This window comes from Tachypleus tridentatus, chromosome 11 (genome assembly GCF_004210375.1).
Source record: "Tachypleus tridentatus isolate NWPU-2018 chromosome 11, ASM421037v1, whole genome shotgun sequence".
NCBI classification, from domain to species: Eukaryota; Metazoa; Arthropoda; class Merostomata; order Xiphosura; family Limulidae; genus Tachypleus; species Tachypleus tridentatus.
This window is the reverse complement of record NC_134835.1, coordinates 72,115,964-72,134,555: the sequence shown is the minus strand read 5'-3', so window position 1 is coordinate 72,134,555 and position 18,592 is coordinate 72,115,964. Positions and strand designations below refer to the sequence as shown.

Sequence of the window (18,592 nt, the reverse complement as noted above, 5' to 3'; positions counted from 1 at the left end):
TTGAGATGTAACAAGTGTTTTTTGAACCATGCCATTGATATTACAAGATGTAATGAGTGTGTTTTTGTATCCTATTATAGGAAAAAAATGTGTGCTTAGGTACTAGTTATGAAAGAATATTTCGTTTATTTGTTTGTGATCTCAGAAAAAAACATTGAATGTTATGCGTTAGTAACTAAATTTTTTCATTGTATTTCAGTATTGTAATGCTCTTTTTTTTCCATTTTTGTTATAAACAAACTTACATTAACAATGTTCTTGAACACAAGCCAGAGATAAAGACTGACATTAGAAGAGTAATTGATATTCTTAGACATTTCAACTTGAACAAAATTAAGATAACTTTGATGTTAATAAACACATTAAACTGGTATTGGTTCATATGAGAATTACCATCAATAGTCTGTACTATGTTTTATATAAACAAAAACTGTTGATAACATTGTGTTTCCTTCAATGATTTCAAAACTTGATTAAAGTTTTAAAAATGTTTATTCTTATTTATTCTAACTAGGTTGTATGAGAAAGATGATGAGAGATCATCAGAGACAGTGAACAAACTCAAGAAACAGTTGAGAGAAAAAGAAATGATTATTACAGATATTCGTCTTGAGGCTCTGACTTCAGCTCAACAACTAGAAAGCCTAAAAGAAACTGTCAGCAAAATGCAGGTGCTTAAATATAGCTTACAGTCAGCCTACTAGGTGGTTTATAAATTTTCATTGAATTTTTATTTACTAGAAATACAGTTTACTACACATCCTTTGTTCCCCCTCCTGTGGTGGGTCAGGGGTAATAAGTCTGTAATAGATTTACAACAATAACATATTTGGCTTAGTTTTATATGGTACACAAATAGCTCATGATATAGCTTTGTGCTAAGAAAACTAAAAGTACTACACATATTTCATTGATGAAAGAGTTGAGCTTAGAAAGATTTTTGTTGTTTTCAGACATTACTTAACTTCATTCTCGTTTTTTTAATTAAAAATCAGAACAAATCATTCTCATGTGGAAACAAATTTATAAATGTGAAATATAGTTTTATATATTTTTTGTTAGAATGAAATGGTGAATTTGAAACAAGACAACAGTCGATTACAGAAACTTGTATCTACAGACTCTCTTACCTCATCTCAGACATCCTTGCTTCTTAGAAATAGTGCTGAAAGCCTAGAAAAAAGACTAAGTGCCTCTGAATGCTCAGGACCGTCTGGTCTTGGTAAGGTATTTTCTATTCAGGTATGGTAAGTTTTAGTTTGGTGAAAGTCAAAAGATAAAATAGTTGTATCAGGTGCATAGGATCACACAGTATATGTCAAAGAAACAACTAAAATTTTAGAGATAAAATATAAGAAAGATCAGTTTATTGTTCAAAAGTTCTTTTATATTTATAACTAAAATTGAGGGAATATTGCCTCAAGATTATTTTGGTCTTACCTATTTTTGATAAATTACCTCTTGATTAACAAACTTTGAAATTTAAAGATTTAAAAGGGCCTCAAGATCTTTATTAGTTACTGGTTTGACTTATCAAAAACCTAAAACTTTGTAAAGCATTAAGAAGGGCTTTCAGTATTTATAAACATTGACTTTTTTATAATGCCTTTTAAAAAAAAAAATAAATAACAGATTCTGCTAAAATTAATAAAATTATTCTTTGTCTAAAATGTGGGTAAATCATGCAAAAATAAGACTATTTTCTTGAATGTTACCAGTACTGTTACTTACTTAATTGTGAATTATGACAGTTTTGTTTTGGTTGATAAAATGTTACGAAATTGTTTTTGTCATTACTTTGTCTGATGCAATCAAAGCTGAAACTGACAACTCCATTTGTATGACATATGGGTGATGCTATCATTCAGTTCCAGGTCATATTCTACATAACTAAAGCCTGATTTGAATTTGATACTGAATATTATTATTTTAGAGTGCTTTTACAGATAAATTTATATTGTAAATAAGTACCTTTTGCTGGGAGTGACACTCTAGTATTATTTGATATGACATTAAATGAATGATATGTCAGTTCTCTACTCTTGTGTAAAACAAACACATTGTTCAGTTCTGTGTTGTTGTGTGAAACTAAAGTCTGGATTTACACTGGTAAGCTGATATGACAAAATGTTGAAACAAGTTCTGTGTTTGTTTAAAGTAGCTTGGCAGTCTGGTATTAGATGATGTAAACTTAGGTAATAGGTCAATTCTGAGCCATTACATGTAAGTACAGTTTGAACTGAAACAGAAGTACTATTTGTTACAAAACAATATTTAAGATATACTGTATCATTTAAGGAACAGTTGTAGTTCTAGTTAAGGAAAGAAAGAAAACTTCAATTCATGTGTATCTAAAGCCTGGATTGACACCCTAGTACTAGATTTGTTGGTTAGTTATTGCTGTATATCAGTTTACTGTTACACTGTGCTCAGTGTAACTAAGGCTGAAATGCACACTGTAATAGATGTGATTTGATTTCACAATAAAGAAACATGTTTCAGATAAAGAGCTAAAATCAGTTACATATTTCTAAATTTTAATCACTTAATAAAAAAACAAATAAGGGTTGTTTTCAAATCTGAATTATTTTCCTCTTATAATTTTTATTTCAACAGATGTATACCTTACTGATGCTGCCAATGAACAAGAAGGCAAACATGTAACTGTATCCATATTTTTAGGTTGTCATGGTGATTATAACAAATTCAGAACTCAAAACGAGGTAAGACATTTTCTAACATTCTTTCAACCATGAATACATAAAGTGGACAATGTGCTACTTTTAGATTTGAGGGTAAGTTGGTAGAGATCGTGATGAGTAATAAAATCCGACCGGGTATATGTGCACCCCATGCTTGTTAATATTGATGCACAAAAATTATAAGCACTGGCTGAAATTTGCTGTGTTATCAAGGAGCATATTAATGCAATATCACCAAATTTTATCCAATCGGATCTCTTGGCTATAACTATAACAACCCACGTTCAATCCACAGCATGTTTTAATTTTTAAAACACCCAAATTAAAGCACACTTCTTCAGGTCAGAGGTAAATTTATAAAATTTTAAAAGGACAAAAAGCAACATATTAGCCCATCAAAGATGTCTACCACTTGCTACTCATGTATTCAGCTAATATTTTCTTGAATACAGTCAAATTTTCTGCCTCATTATCCTTTAAGGCAGCTTGTTCCAAAGGCCAACTGCTGTGTTTGAAAAGTGATATAGTCTAAACTGCTCTCTGTTACTACAGTGGTATGTCTATGGATTTCCAACGCTAAAATCAGGGGTTTGGTGGGTTCAGCAGATAACCTGATGTGGCTTTGCTGTTAGAAAAACACACATGCACTTGTCTAAACTGCAGACAACTCCTACACTGCCAAAATTTGAAATTATGACCCCTTATTGGTTTCACTGCTAAACCCAAAAAATTTTCATAAATTTATATTATCAATACAATTAACAGTCTTAAACACGTCAACCAAATCCTCTCTGTCCCTTCTCCACTTCAGGGAAAACAAATATAAAGATTTTTAGTCTCTCCTCATAGGACAATCCCACTATCCGAAGGTATCATTGTAGTTGTTCTTCTTTGAATCTTCTCCAAAAATGTAGTGCCCTTCCTAAGGAATGGTTTCCAAAACTGTACACACTACACTAAATGATGCATTATGAGAGAACTGTACAGAGAAACAATGTTATCTCTTGTCTCCTATTTAGTGTTTCTGTAAATCCTACCCAAAATCCTATTAGTCCTGGTGCTACCTACAGTACATTATTTAGATGACTTAAGTGATTTTTGGATCACAACACCAAGATTTTGTTTTTGAACCATAGTATTTAATGTACTTCAATTTAAATTATAACAATAATTTGATTTTTGAAAACCTACATGTATCACCTTATTTCTGGATAGCTAAACATCACCTGCCACATTTTGGTCCAGTGCATCATACGATCTAAATCTCCTTGTAAATCAGCAGCACCTTTGATATAGTTAACCACCCCAAATTTCTTGATGTCATCTGCAAACTTCAAAACTTTGTTGATCATTCCAGTGTCAATCTCATTCATATATATTTCAAACAGCAGAGGACCCAGCACAGGAAGACAGTCTAAAATGAAGACCCACAGATTCTTAATATAATTCACTGATTTTATTCTCATAATTAATAATTTGCAGGGTCATACAGTTGGCTAAATGAGAATATGTCTTTCAGAATCAATTTTTTGTCAATCTATAAAGATGTGTTAAGAATAACATTTGAATGTAGCTTAAAAATATACAGAAGTTTAAATACTAATCTAGCAGTATTTAAGAGAGATAACCAAAAATACATAAAAAAATATTATTTTCATGGATTACTAGAAAAATATAGTCATTCTCTACACATATATTGTCACTAGAATATAATAAATATTTCAAAAACATATTAATAACAAATTTACACAGATATAATTTTGAAAAGAAAGATTAATAATTATTTATAATGATCATTCACCTTGTTATAATATAAATATCAAATTACTGTTTTTATGATATACAAAGAATCCTAAATTTTTAAAACATTAACCCTGTTGAAGCTAGGATGCTCATTGATAATTATTAATTCATGAGTAGAATATGGTCAGATTTCATATTGAAAAAATACTTCTTGTGAGATATCTGTGACCACAAGTTCTGATATTATATAATAATAGCTTTAAATTTTTTCTTTGTAAATTGGTTGATTATATAAGCTAAATGTTATTGAAATAAAATAGGAATAATCACAAACTTTATTCCATTCATTTAAACTAAACTCTTTTCATGCAGAACATCAGTGAAGTTCTTATTGGAGCTTTGTCAGTCAGTGGAAAGACAAAGTGGGATATTATGGACAATGTATTAAAACGAATTTTTAAAGTAAGGCTTTTATTTTTGTCTTTACATCTATTTCTTTTGGTTTTAGTAAGGTACATTGCTTATGCAAGGAAAAGTTGATTTCCTTAAGTATGGGAAAAAATATTTGTAAAATACAATTTCTATAATTTTGATTAAATCATTAGAACATATTATTTACAAAATATATGATTTATACTTTTTGTCATATATCTAATATAATATGTTTTTTATATTTTTGATGTGCACTTATGAGTGTCTGTGAAAATAAATAATTACTGACAGAATCGAGGAAAAACAAGACATGTACAAGGCAAAATCATGGCTAAATGGTGTATTTATGAAATGTACAGTTGTCATGTTTTTCCTGAATTTTATAATTATGGAGCTTTACCAAGTACTCATGGTTTCAAGTATCAACAACAGTCAAGTTTGAAGTTTAGTGAAAGCAAGTAAAGTCACTGATAAAACTAAAAATATATACATAATGGGCAATAAAGTTTTATTATAAAGGACTTTAATCTTGCAGAAAGTTTAATCAATATTTTACAGATAGACTCGTAAATATAGATTTATTCATTACTTAGAAACATTCAGATGAAAAATAATATTAAATATTTGAGTAGTGATAAGTAATTAAATTCAACACGTTTACTCACTTATTAAGGTTGATTATAAAAAACACCCAATTACTTCGGAGTTCACTCATGTCATTAATTACTTTCATTTGATTCCCTAGGAATATGTTCAAAGGATTGATCCAGTATCAAACCTGGGATTGAACACAGAGAGTGTTTTAAGTTACCATATAGGAGAAATTGTCCGAGCAAAAGGTAGATATTGAGCTGGAAAACACTTTAAAAAAAACAGTAGTTATATTTTCCATTAATTTGATTGACATATTCATTATTCAATTAATTTTGTATGCTTACAATGATGATGATAAGTTTCCTTCAAAACACAAATTGCAAAAAGAATATTGCTAAAATTACATCAGTATGTGCATCAAAATCACACCTGTTTTTCTATGATAACGTTTTTTTTATTTAGTGTGATTTTAATATCTTTTGTCACAGTTGAGAAGTTTTCTTATCTTATCTCTAAAGTACTTCTGCTTTAGAAAACTTGAATCCCATGTATTCTGTCTTTGCATATCCTGTTTTTAATTCATATTTATTCTTTTGAAATATTAATTTATTGAAAACTAAATTCTACAACTTTATTTCTATTTTCAACCAAACATTTAGACAACAAAAACTCAGGTAAGTTTTTTTTTTATTTTCTTAATCATTGTGTAGATAATAAATATTAGACAAGCATCACAGTAATTTATTAAATGATTACACTTTTAATTAATTTAGAACTAATCAGTGATGTCAAGAAAACCCACTTGTAGAGAAAAATATTTATGTAAAAACAGCTTGTTTGGGTTGAGAACCTGACGATGACCGAAGAAGGTCGAAACATTCTTTGCTCCTCTACGTAAAAAAATTTTCTCAATCCAAACAAGCCGTTTTTACGTAAATAATTTAGAACTAATTTTCTTTTCACTTAGAAATTTTCAATATCCATCTTGCCTGTACACAAAAAGAATTTTAGGACATGTTTTATATTTTAATATATGTTTTATAACTGTGAAAAGTTAAAATGTCATGAACATCATAAATGAATTTTTTTGGGGTTTACAGATGCAGAATTACCTGAATTATTACCTTGTGGTTATCTAGTTGGTGATGACATGCAAATACGAATCACTTTAAAGGGTAAATTTACAACTTTACATAAATTATTTTTATCTCTTGTTTTTGTTATAGCCAATAAGATTAATAAGTAATGGTTTAGGTGTATTTAATTTATACTTTTGCATTTCGGTGATGCATGAATTATTGATATTTCTATATACACTTCCAGTTGTGTTACTTTGTTTATTAAGTAAACTTCAAGAAAACAATTATTCTGTTAATAATGTAACTTATTGTGTGAACTTTAAATTATATAGTTAATAGATGAATCAATAATATATACATATATACTACTGATTCACCTATTAACTAGATAAATATAAAGTCATGAAGAAGTTAGGGGGTAACACTAGCTATTAGGGGGAAGGGTGTCCTAACTTTTTCCTTAGTTAGAATATGCATTTTTTGTAGAATTACATTTACAGAAGATCTTGAAAAGTCTTTTCTTTAGTTTTAATTGTTTAGTTTTATTCCTATAATCTCTCAGTATTGTTAAAATTGAGATTAAATATCTATATACCCAAAAATGTTACAAAAATACACAGGCTTTCATAGGGTGTTCTAAATTTTTCACATGACTGAATGTGTATTTAAATTCAGTTTTTAGTATTGTTAAAGTTTTGACTTGTTAACAACATGGTTTTTACTTTTTTTCTTTGATAATTCTCTCTAGAACACTTATGGAAGTGTATTTCAAAAAGAAATGATTATGTTTCTGTGCTATATGTGACAGTTTTGCTTTATAAATTACAGTTCCTAATAATTTAGCTATTATATAAAAAAAATATGTAATAGTTTCATTACTTTCATAAGCTGTACAGCTCAGATTATTTTGTGTATATATTTTGGAAAGGCACAAGTCAGAGTTCTGTGGAAGGTCTCACATTTGAAACCCTTATTCCCAAGTCTATAATTCAGCGGTATGTGTCATTGCTGATGGAGCACAGGAGGATTATTTTGTGTGGGCCTAGTGGAACGGGTAAAACCTACCTTGCTCAGAAACTTGCAGAGTACCTTGTCTTGAGGTATATTCTTTAATAATCATGTGGTCAAATTATCTGTGTTTCAAAAACATTGCAAAACTGGCTAGCATAAGTATCATAACCACAAAGTGTTTCATCAAAATTAATAAACCATGGGACATTAATATAATAACCACAAGTAGCATATATGTTTTGAATTTTGTGTTTCATAAATACAATAAAAAATATTCTGAAGGAATTTCATTTAGCAACAAAAATCACAATAATTAAAGAACAAACTTTTTTCAAAGTTAAATTTTGTGGGGGAATTAGGTATAGTTTGTAAAGTGTTTCTGTCTTATGCACGTAGGAATACTTTAATAATAGCAACAAATGTAAAGAAAGTCATTGCTTGTTAATAATGAAAACTACTTTTCAGTCTTTGCTTCTGAATAGGGCCTGGCATGTCCAAGTGGGTTAAGGCATTCAACTTGTAAGCTGAGGGTCACGGGTTTGAATTCTAGTCACACCAAACATGCTCGCCCTTTTTAGCTGTGGGGGCATTATAATGTGACAGTCAATCCCACCATTCATTGGTAAAAGAGTAGCCCAGGATTTGTTGGTAGATGGTGATGACTAGCTGCCTTCCCTCTAGTCTTACACTTCTAAATTTGGGATGGCCAGTGCAGATAGCCCTTGAGTAGCTTTGTGTGAAATTCAAAAACAAAAAGAAAACAATTCCTTCTAAATAACACTAAAGGTAAATATTATATATTCAAGTAACTTAGTAATCAAACTACATGCAATTAGTTCTTGGAGAATAGAAATAGTTTAAGGTAAGATGCAAGTTTTTAACTTAGAACATTTACTCAAGTAGATATCTTTATCTCTGTTTTATAAAGGAATGGAAAAGAGGTCAGTCCTGGTGCTATAGCAACATTTGGTGTTGACCACAAATCAGCTAAAGAACTTCGACAATATTTAACTAATGTAGCAGAACAATGTGAGAGTAGGTAAGTTAATAAACACAAATGTATTTGTAGATAAGTCTTGTTCCTTTCAAAACTATAACTGATTATGAAGTGTGTTATTTTAGTACTTATTAATGCTTTAAATTAGTTTAAGATTAAAAAATATAATATTTTATTCTTGTGCAATTGAAACTAAAGTACTTTGAATATTAATTATGATTATCATTAATTATCAATATTAAATATAATTATTTTCATGATCAGAAACTTTTTATAACAGTAATGCTATTTTTTTAAAGAATTAATATTAAGTTATCACTGTTTTTTACTCTCTCTTTTATTACTTATATTCCACATTCATTTTAAATAGTTTAGATAACACAGGCCTGTGATTCTTGTACTCTGAATCCAAAAATGATATCCATTTTTCTCCATCATGAACATATTTTAAACAAAGTCTCATATGCACTTTTACATAAGTAAATCATTTTCATTGAAATCAAGTCACATTTTGTTATATTTAAAATATTGACAACTACTGACTATAGATTTCTCTAGACTGATTGTGGAATGATTCTAATCTATTATTCTAGAAGCCAAACATAACAATAAAATATTTGCTGTGGTAAACAACATAATAGAGTTTTTTTTCTTCACAGTTTGCAAAAAAATTCTTATGTAATAGAGAAAAATGAATATCATTTTCAAAATCTGCATAGTTGAATTAAGGAAAATATTTTGTTAATACCAAAACAACTTTTATGAAGTTTAAATTTATAGGCTTGTGTAATTTGTACTACAAACTATCTAGAAAAATCACAAGTTGCTAATGTCAATTTTTATAATTATACACTTTGCTTTTTATTAACTATACAGAATTTCAGTGTGACATCTTTCTTTTGCAGTAACCCCTCAGATCTTCCAACTGTGATAATTCTGGATAATCTCCACCATGTAGGTTCTTTAGGTGAAGTGTTCAACGGTTTCCTTAGTGCCAAATATCAGAAATGGTATTTCTATTAATAACTTACTTTTAATGAGACTTTTTTAATTCATATTCATCTGTAAATAAAGATACCTGGAGAATATTTGAAAAAGTTTAACACAAACATAAAAATATGTAAAGCAAAAAAAAATTGTTGTAAATATAACTTTGTGTAAGGAAATAAGATATACAGGAAACACCTGTGCTATTCATGCATATAAATAATTTTGTAAAGATTTGGTTGTGCTAATTTTTTATAAAGACATTTATTCTGAATAAATTTGATGCTTCAGGTTAAGTTCTGTATAAAAACAAGTAAATATAACTGTGTAATTGTTTAGTTTTTATAGAGTAAGGATAACATAATTCTGCAATAACTTTAAATACAGTTTCAGCAATCAGTGTGAAAGAGTGGGTTGTTAGATTAAAACTGGAAAACTGAGAATGATAATTTGTCTTTTCTTTCTCGTGTTTTTCTTGTAGTCCATATATTATTGGAACAATGAACCAAGCCACTTGCTCAACAACAAACCTTCAACTTCATCACAACTTTAGGTGAGAATTTTATAACTTACAATGTATACTATATATTTATATATGCTGGTCAAGATAAAGTAGAGATATAAGATTGATTGGTTTGGTGTTTCATGGTGCAAAGCAACTAGGCTCTCTGCACCAGAGATATAAGGATTTTATAAACAGTAATAATAAACATTCATTTGAAGTTGCATTTTTGTACATTGTTGTCACAGGAATCAGATAAACTCTTAATAAATTTCACGTTGACAGAAGTCAGTAAATATTTAAGCAATTTTTTTAAATCCAGTATGATATTCAAATTATATTAAAATATCTTCCTAACTTAAATTTGCATCAAGAAAACGGCTCATTAATTTCTCTTATTATTTGATAAAATCATTAAATCTGTTAAGATGTTGAGAGTGAAAATATTCGAGCTCTGTTGCTGTTAACTTTGGATTCACAAACTATAATTTCTAGTTTAAGGAAAAAATATTGGAAAATCAATATCCCAGTAAGTAGCAGCCAACAGTCCCAGTCCAATAGCAACAACAGGATCTTGCAACCAAACTTGGTGAAATCACTTTGCTAATGCCTTGAAACTTAACAAAGAATTTCCATCAAGCCACTTCACATGTGATTCAAAACTAGTTATACTTAATTAATCTTAAAGCTTATCACCAAGCTTGAGAACCAAGACTTCTGCCACTGGCACTTTGGAACTCCTGTTTTATTTACAGATAAGAACCCTGTGTATTGTTGGAATAAAGTCCTGTTGGGTTCTTTAGATCTAATTTTATTTTATAGATGATAGTGCTTGGTCTCAGGAGTGTACATCACTACCTAATGCCCCACCAATGTCACAGCAGTAAATCTGCAAACTTAGACTGCTAAAAACAAGGTTTTGGTACCAATGGTGAGCTTTGTGCTTAATAATAAACAGCAAGGACACTGCCTAAGTATATTACAAAATTTTCAATAGAATTTTCTGTCAACCTTAACCCTTAAAACAACATATAGGCCAGAGTTCATTTCTGTTTTACCCATCCACATATTCTAGATCAGCTGAGAACTGCCCTAGAGGGGAATGTTAATACATTCCCAAGAACTCTCATCTAATAGTTAGATATTCATTAACTCTATTGTGACTGGTAACTGGGTAAAACGTGTCATCACGTTTGTGGACTTGCTTTCAAAATTTTATGGAATTTCTATTTATTAATTTATATCATTACATTTGGTATCAGAGTGTAGATTATACTTAAATTTTAGCATTATACAGTAGCTAATTTCTTAATTCAAAAGCAAATATTTAAAAAATGCACCTGACATCAACTTTTGTGTGTCATGCAGTATGTTGGATGCAGCACTGATTCAAATCAGATATTTGTAACGTCAAAATACCAAGTTTATAGTTTTGTACGAATTAGAAACTCAAAGTACCAATATTTAAAGCTAAAATATGAAATAATAACATCCTATCTTTTCTATGTACTGAGATATTGCTACGTACTGAATCAAACATAGTAGTCCCACCCACATTCTTCAATTTTTGAAAACAGTTTTTCATATACACTCAATTCTATATATGACATGTGAGTAACCAATCACAAGCTCCAAATGTCTCACAAGAGGATTTTCAGCCATTTTTAAATATAATGGCATCATCTCTTTCGTCTGTGGCAAATCTTCATACTGATAAGTTAAGTCTTTAACTTGTTTGTAATTTCATATTTTTTATGCATAAATACATCTCACTAAACTTGATAAATTATAATAAAATTCTGTGGTATTGAAATATTAATTTGTGATTTCTTTGGTTATTGAAATGTATATATAAAACCTAAAAATATTATTTTGTTACACATCCTCCATGTGTGAAATTTCTCAAGGCTTAGCAACCTACAACAAGCAGCAGCTGAGTACAAAGGTCATAACTAGAATATATAATTGCTTTACCTCTTTATTTACTGTTTTATGTTTTAAAAAAATAAGATTAAAAACTTGTTTGTAAATATTAATAAAGTATATACATATACAATGTATTATAACTGAAATGTTATGTATTTTACAAAGTACTAGTCCATTAAAACACAGCCATGACAGGTAACTATTTGGTGGTTAGTTTTTATTCTTGGATATGGTAACATAAGTACACCAATGCAGTGTCATTGCAACTTCTATCAAATTAGTAAGCAATGTCTGAAAGGTTAGTATAGTCAAAATAATCAATATATATAAATCTATACTGTTTTAACATTTAAGCTATTTACACTGAACATTTGTTTTTTTTAGTTATAATTTGTAATCAGTTTAGAAAGAAAAAATATAATTTATATTTATTTTCTAATTTTCTCTGGTGGTTACAATCAAATCTACCACACTAAGAGAGATACCAATTTGTAGAGAAAATAACATGAATAATATATAAGTTGTTGTTTTTTTAAATCTACTTAATCCTTAAGTTATAAAAACTTCACATTTGAATTTTTTTTGTGCATAAAAGTATTTTTAATTTTAAAATGAAAATCACTCTGCATGTTGGATTGTCAACATTCTGAAAAAAAAAAATTATAAGAAAACCTTTAATTAAAAACTTAATAAATAATTATAAAGCTTGATGTTTTGTATATATAAGTCTTGTAATGTTTACCCATAATTTGCAAAATTTTGTAAACATATGCATATAGTATCAAAAATCATAGTATAATTACTTTCAAGGATACTTTTGTGGTTATGAGCTGGTTGGATTCCACCAAACTTGTGATGAAAAGGATAACACTGTGTGCTAAGTTTATTTGAAATAAACACAGAAACTATTAAATTTGATATACATTTTATGAAAATTGTAAATATTATAACCCTGATCTGTGGTGTTGCAGTAGATGCTCCTAAACTTCAAGTGTAAATGTGTTAGAGAGCTGATCTGAAGCACTTTTCCATACTTACAATCTGATATGTTATAATGTTGTCTTTAAAAAACAATAAATGTTTTAATACTCTGTTAATTATAATTTTATACTTTGAAAAGTCTTGAAGTAATGGTTTAAAATATTTGTCACAATTTAAGATAATTTTATGACTTAATTACAAAAATATGGGCCATTTTCTTCATCACAAAATTTTATAAATTAAATAATATCATTAAAAGATTGTATAAAAGTTCTAATTTTCATTAGAATCACTTACATAAGTAATAAATCGGTTCAACTTCAGAAAAGGAATAAATAGTGCAGGTTTTTTGTATATGTTTGTGTGTATATATGCACATGTCTGATCTATTTATATTTATTTTAATTTTTAAAGAAAGATATTTTCAACACTAGTAAGATTGTGGAGCTGTTTTCAGTTTGTTTCCCACATATTGTTGTTTTTACTTGCAAAACAAATATGATAATCACAGTTTTGAAATATTAACTTTGAAAGCATTTGATACATTATTGACTTTCTTTTTTTTACATGTGTGAACATACATAATTTGGTCAAAAATGTGTATTATGTGTAGGTGGGTCCTTTGTGCTAATCATATGGAACCTGTGAAAGGGTTCTTAGGCAGATACCTTAGGAGAAAACTTGTAGAACATGAAATCCAGAGTGGTTCACAGAATCCAGAACTTACTACTATTATTGATTGGATGCCAAAGGTGTGGGCACATTTAAACAAGTTTCTAGAAACCCATAGTTCATCTGATGTTACTATTGGTAAGTGACAAATGTCAGTAGACTATGATTATTTAATGTTTACAGAGAAAAGATTAAACATGCTGTTGAAATGTGAGTGCAGTTTGTTTTTCTTCTGGGAAAATTAGAAGAAAGAAGAGTTTATGTTATTATTAGAAACAATTGGTACATTATTACAGCATTTCTAACTTTGTTTTTTATCTCTTAAAAATTTCCATATTTCTAGAAATAGAAGTAGCGTGCAGACAGTAATGGTTTTTAAATAAAAGGTAAAAAATGTTATTTTTTGAAGAACATGGTATAATAGCATGGCTTTGGATATGCTGTTCTGAGGTCCTCCTCTTCCTTATGGATCTGTAACTGTGGACTAGTGGTTTTTTTTTTTTTTAACCTGTACTTTTGTATCTAGATTCATATTTGTTTGGAATCCATAATTTTGCATTTGGAAGTTTAGATTTGCTACTCTGTATTTCTTTGTTGTTTTATTTTGGATTTGTAGAGTATGTTACAAACAGGTTTTATCAGTCTGTAGATGTTAAATTGCTATTGTTTAAAATGTTAAAGACATTTCTCTGCTCTTCAAATGAACAGTTTTGTTCTACTTTTATTCATCCCTTTTCATGTATTATGGATAGTTTTATTATATCGTTTAAAGTAATCATTTTCAAAACAAAAGTTAAAAAGCTAAACATTTTTTTGTGCATTGTAATGAAAATACAAGGAAAAATTTGTATCCAAGCTATATTTTCCCATAATACAGTACCAAGTAATTAGCCACTGTTATAATTTCAGTTAATTCTTTTGCATATATGTAAGGATTGCTAACTATTACCTAATTTGTTGTCATTGAAGATCACACATGTCCCATTTCCAGGTCCCAGATTATTCCTGTCATGCCCTATAAATGTCGCTAGCTCCCAAGTGTGGTTTACAGATCTGTGGAATTACAGTATTGTTCCTTACCTCCTAGAGGCAGTCAGGGAAGGTTTACAGGTACACCAGTTTTTTCTAAACTATTTTATTCCTTAGCTCTAAACATTAGATTACACTTTTTAGATTTCTCCTTTACATTTTGTACAGTTTAATTTTCTGCTTTAGTTACAAAGCTACTTCTCCTGCATCTGCTTATTATCTATGTGGTAATTTAAGTATTCATCTGTAATTTTTAATATCTGTAGTTATATGGTCGTCGAGCTCCCTGGGACGATCCAGCAGATTGGGTTTATGAATCTTATCCATGGCCGACTTCAGGTGAAGGAGAGTGGCCTCAATTGCTACGACTTAGGCCAGAGGATGTGGGTTATGAAAGTCATCCATCACCAGGTGCAACTACCAAAGGTTCCCAAGGAGCACAAAGTGATGTGGAAGCTGATCCTTTGGTAAGATGGTTTTACCACCAACAGGAGTACATGTTGAACTATTTCATTACCTACTTATTAACAGATGTATGCTGGAACACATAGCTGAAATTTGCAAATTATTTTTATATTTAGTTTCATTTTAAAACTTAACTATTTTTATTGGTATTTCTGTATTTTTCAGCCAGTTTAATATGACACTGATGAACAATATACTTAACATCACTGTTTTGTTTATATACAATGTTATCTACATGGGTGATTAAGCTTCAATACAACAATTTAACCAATTCTTAAAATTTAGTATCTAATGTTTTATCATCTAACTAATGAACATTCCTTATCAAAATTCATTTGTGGTATTAAAATAATTATTCTGGTAACTAGCAAGTGGAGCTCTCAAAAGATTCACTTAAAACATTATTTCATTACCTCTGAGACCAATACAATTTACTGGCACATTTTACTAATAAGAAACATTTTATTGAGTATTTGCTTCTGATGAAGAAATAACAAAATCAAAAATTGTATATAACTATTGCAAGTCATATGCACAATTTTATACACTAAAAAATGTAATCTACGATAGTCCTACTTTCTGTATTTATATGCTCATATATGTTGTTCTTGTGTTTTCTTAATTAAATTATTGGTCACTAAAGCCTAGAATCATTCAAGAATACTTTCTACCAAAATTACTGAAAATTTACTTTGTAATTAACAAATGAAAAGAATGAATAATTTTAATTAACTAAAATATTAAGAAACAAAAAATATGTTTAAAATGGACTTTTCTCCATTAGAGTAAAAAATAAAAATGAAAAAATTATAAAGTTTAATTCAAGAATTGAAACAATTGTATACATAAGTTCTGTAAATAAGTTACTGTTTCTACACAGCTAAACATGCTCATGAGATTACAAGAAGCTGCAAGTTGCTCAAGTCCTCATGGTAATGATGGTGACACTACCATCAGCGATCATGATCAAACTTTTACTTCCACTGACCTCATGACTGGAGATACTGTAGAATCAACACTTTGAAAACAGCCATCTAGTCCTTCTCTATCTGAAGACTTAGCACAGACATGAACTTTCAGACTCTGTATTATAACATACTCAGAATGTTCTACTTCTGAAAGAAATATTTCACTTTTGTAAAGTTCTTCAAAGTATTTCTTTACTTTTAAGAAAAATACACGTGTACTAAGGTTTTGTAAAATAGTCATTTTTTTAGAAGGAAATATTAAAAAAGTTTGTATGATTATTTGAAATTTATATTTCAATCGTTGATTTCTATATATCTTATTAACGTGGTATTTTATTACATAAGTTTATATACCAAGAACAAAACAGGTAAGAATATATCATACAGAATTTGTGTGGTTCTGTTATGAAAGCAGAAAGTACTGTTTTAATTTTTCTACTTCATTCTGAGATATAACCTAATACAACAGATATGTTATTTAGTGCTACAATCACACTTACACTCATATTTATTTGTAACATCACAAACTTGTCCTTAGATTTTTGTAACTAGACTTTAAAAAAAAACATGTTAGACTTATAACAGTATAACAAGTTTATTTGCACAACTGAGAATTTGTAATGTGACATATTTTTATTTATTTATGGAACAAGTGCTTTTATACTGTGTGTTGTGATATTTTGTGCAGTTCTTATATGATTACCACATTTAAAATTATGTGCTGCAAAAACGTTATTTATTTTACTGGTGTAATACTTCAACGAAGTGGGTTATGCTATTGCTCAAGTTCAATTTTTAGAACTCTCTATCTTTATCTAAATATTATATTATAATATCTATATAAAGGTGAGTTTGATAAAGTATCAAACATATCTTTATGTAAAGATGTGTTTAATTTTTATCTAACTGTAGATGGACTCACTTTGTATGAATATTGGTTTTATACCTTTGTGTGCTTAGATTGGTTCTGGTAATAGTTAACAGTTGGGTTGTAAAGGTTCATGCCAGTTTTGTTCACAACTGTTTACCAAAATTCCATTTCTTTTCAAAGTATAAGCTAAATAAAGTTTTCTTTCTCTTCTCAAACAAACGTAATAACTACACAATAACATTTTTATATAGTACTGCATAAACAAATATAATGAATTTGTACATTTCTAGACCCACCAAAGAAACAAGTATAGTTTAAGTAATTTCTTTATAATTATAATTCTCATTAGTTTCCTAAATGTAACCATATTATTTTATCAAGGTTGTCCTTTTTTTTAACTTTACAAATTTATTTTGTGTGTATTAAGATTAAATAAAGATTGCAGTATAATGGGTGATTAAAAATGGGGATAACAACAAGGGTCTGCCATAAAAACGTGTACTAGTACACTAAACAAGATTCCAAGCTGTACATTTCAGCATTTGCAGGATCATACTTGTGGTCTTTAAAATCACGGAGCTGTAGGGTGTAGAACCACAGAGCCATAATAAATGAATTGAGAATGTGAAAATTTTCCTTGTTGTCCTGAACAAAGTGTTGTATAGTTATATACCAATACAAATTTTGGGATACTTGATTAGCTTATCATGGGTAACTGAGTTATGTATAGTGTACAATGGTAGTGGTGAAAGTAAGCATAATACATGCTGTAAAATCTTGAGTTCTGCTGGTAGAACAAGGTCTGTTTTAGCTTTCATGTCTTATATTATCTATAGGAATGGAATATCTTCTATTTATCACTTTATATACCTTGGTGTATCTGTGGGCACTTGTGTAGCTGTTTTTTACAACTTGTAGTAACAGGTTATAAAAAAATAAAAACAACTTGATAACGAAGCTTGTAAAATAAATGTGTGTGTGTGTGTTCTGACTTGTACGTTTTTATTTTTGTGGAGAATTGGAACATTCGTTTATGTTCTCTTACATCTAATCAAAGTCTGCAACAGTGTGTGAACAATTGTTTTGTTTTTGATAATATTAAAACTCCAGAAAAGTGTGTTATTTCAGTATATTTGACATACATTAAGATTTCTCTAATGTGTATGTTTATAAAGCTTATTTACATTGTACAACATAATGTGCACATAAAGTCATTATCTTTTTGTAACCAAATGAGCATAAAATATTCTGCACCCTCACCCAAGTCAGTTTGACCTCAGTATTTTTTTTCTTTCCCCTGGTCGGTTTGACCTCAGTATTTTGTCTAAAACTGTAAAGCTGTCTTGTATAGATTTTGTAAATAAAACAAAATGTTTTCTGACAGAGTATTTTGTATTCTTGAGTAACCAAAATAAAAGTCTGTCTCATTACACATTAACTCTTGAAAAAATATTTTGTGTTAACTACATAAAATTTTATCCTCAAAATTAGTTATATTTATCCTACATAGTTATACAGTATAGAACAATGGACTAAGATAAAACAAGAAAGTGAAGTTATTAAAGCAGTCTTAATATTTAGTTGTAGATGAATATCTAATACCTAATCTACTATCTATTAATGAATGCATAGA

At 29.0% G+C, this 18,592-nt stretch overlaps 1 protein-coding gene across 9 annotated transcripts in view; it reads left to right on the top strand.

The window, feature by feature from the left end:
- Positions 1–18,342, top strand: part of LOC143232446 (neuron navigator 3-like) — a 260,645-nt gene extending 242,303 nt beyond the window's left edge. For 7 of the 9 annotated variants that reach the window (XM_076467907.1, XM_076467906.1, XM_076467908.1 and 4 more), the window contains 14 exons: positions 515–671; positions 1,063–1,222; positions 2,617–2,723; positions 4,818–4,907; positions 5,623–5,716; positions 6,572–6,646; positions 7,479–7,650; positions 8,490–8,600; positions 9,464–9,568; positions 10,027–10,098; positions 13,568–13,764; positions 14,618–14,736; positions 14,922–15,122; positions 16,001–18,342. In XM_076467907.1, the coding sequence (XP_076324022.1) occupies positions 515–671; positions 1,063–1,222; positions 2,617–2,723; positions 4,818–4,907; positions 5,623–5,716; positions 6,572–6,646; positions 7,479–7,650; positions 8,490–8,600; positions 9,464–9,568; positions 10,027–10,098; positions 13,568–13,764; positions 14,618–14,736; positions 14,922–15,122; positions 16,001–16,144 (1,804 nt within the window). In that variant the 3' untranslated portion in view covers positions 16,145–18,342. The other 2 variants (XM_076467912.1, XR_013017532.1) reach the window with 2 other exon arrangements.
- The last annotated feature ends 250 nt before the right edge of the window (positions 18,343–18,592 follow it).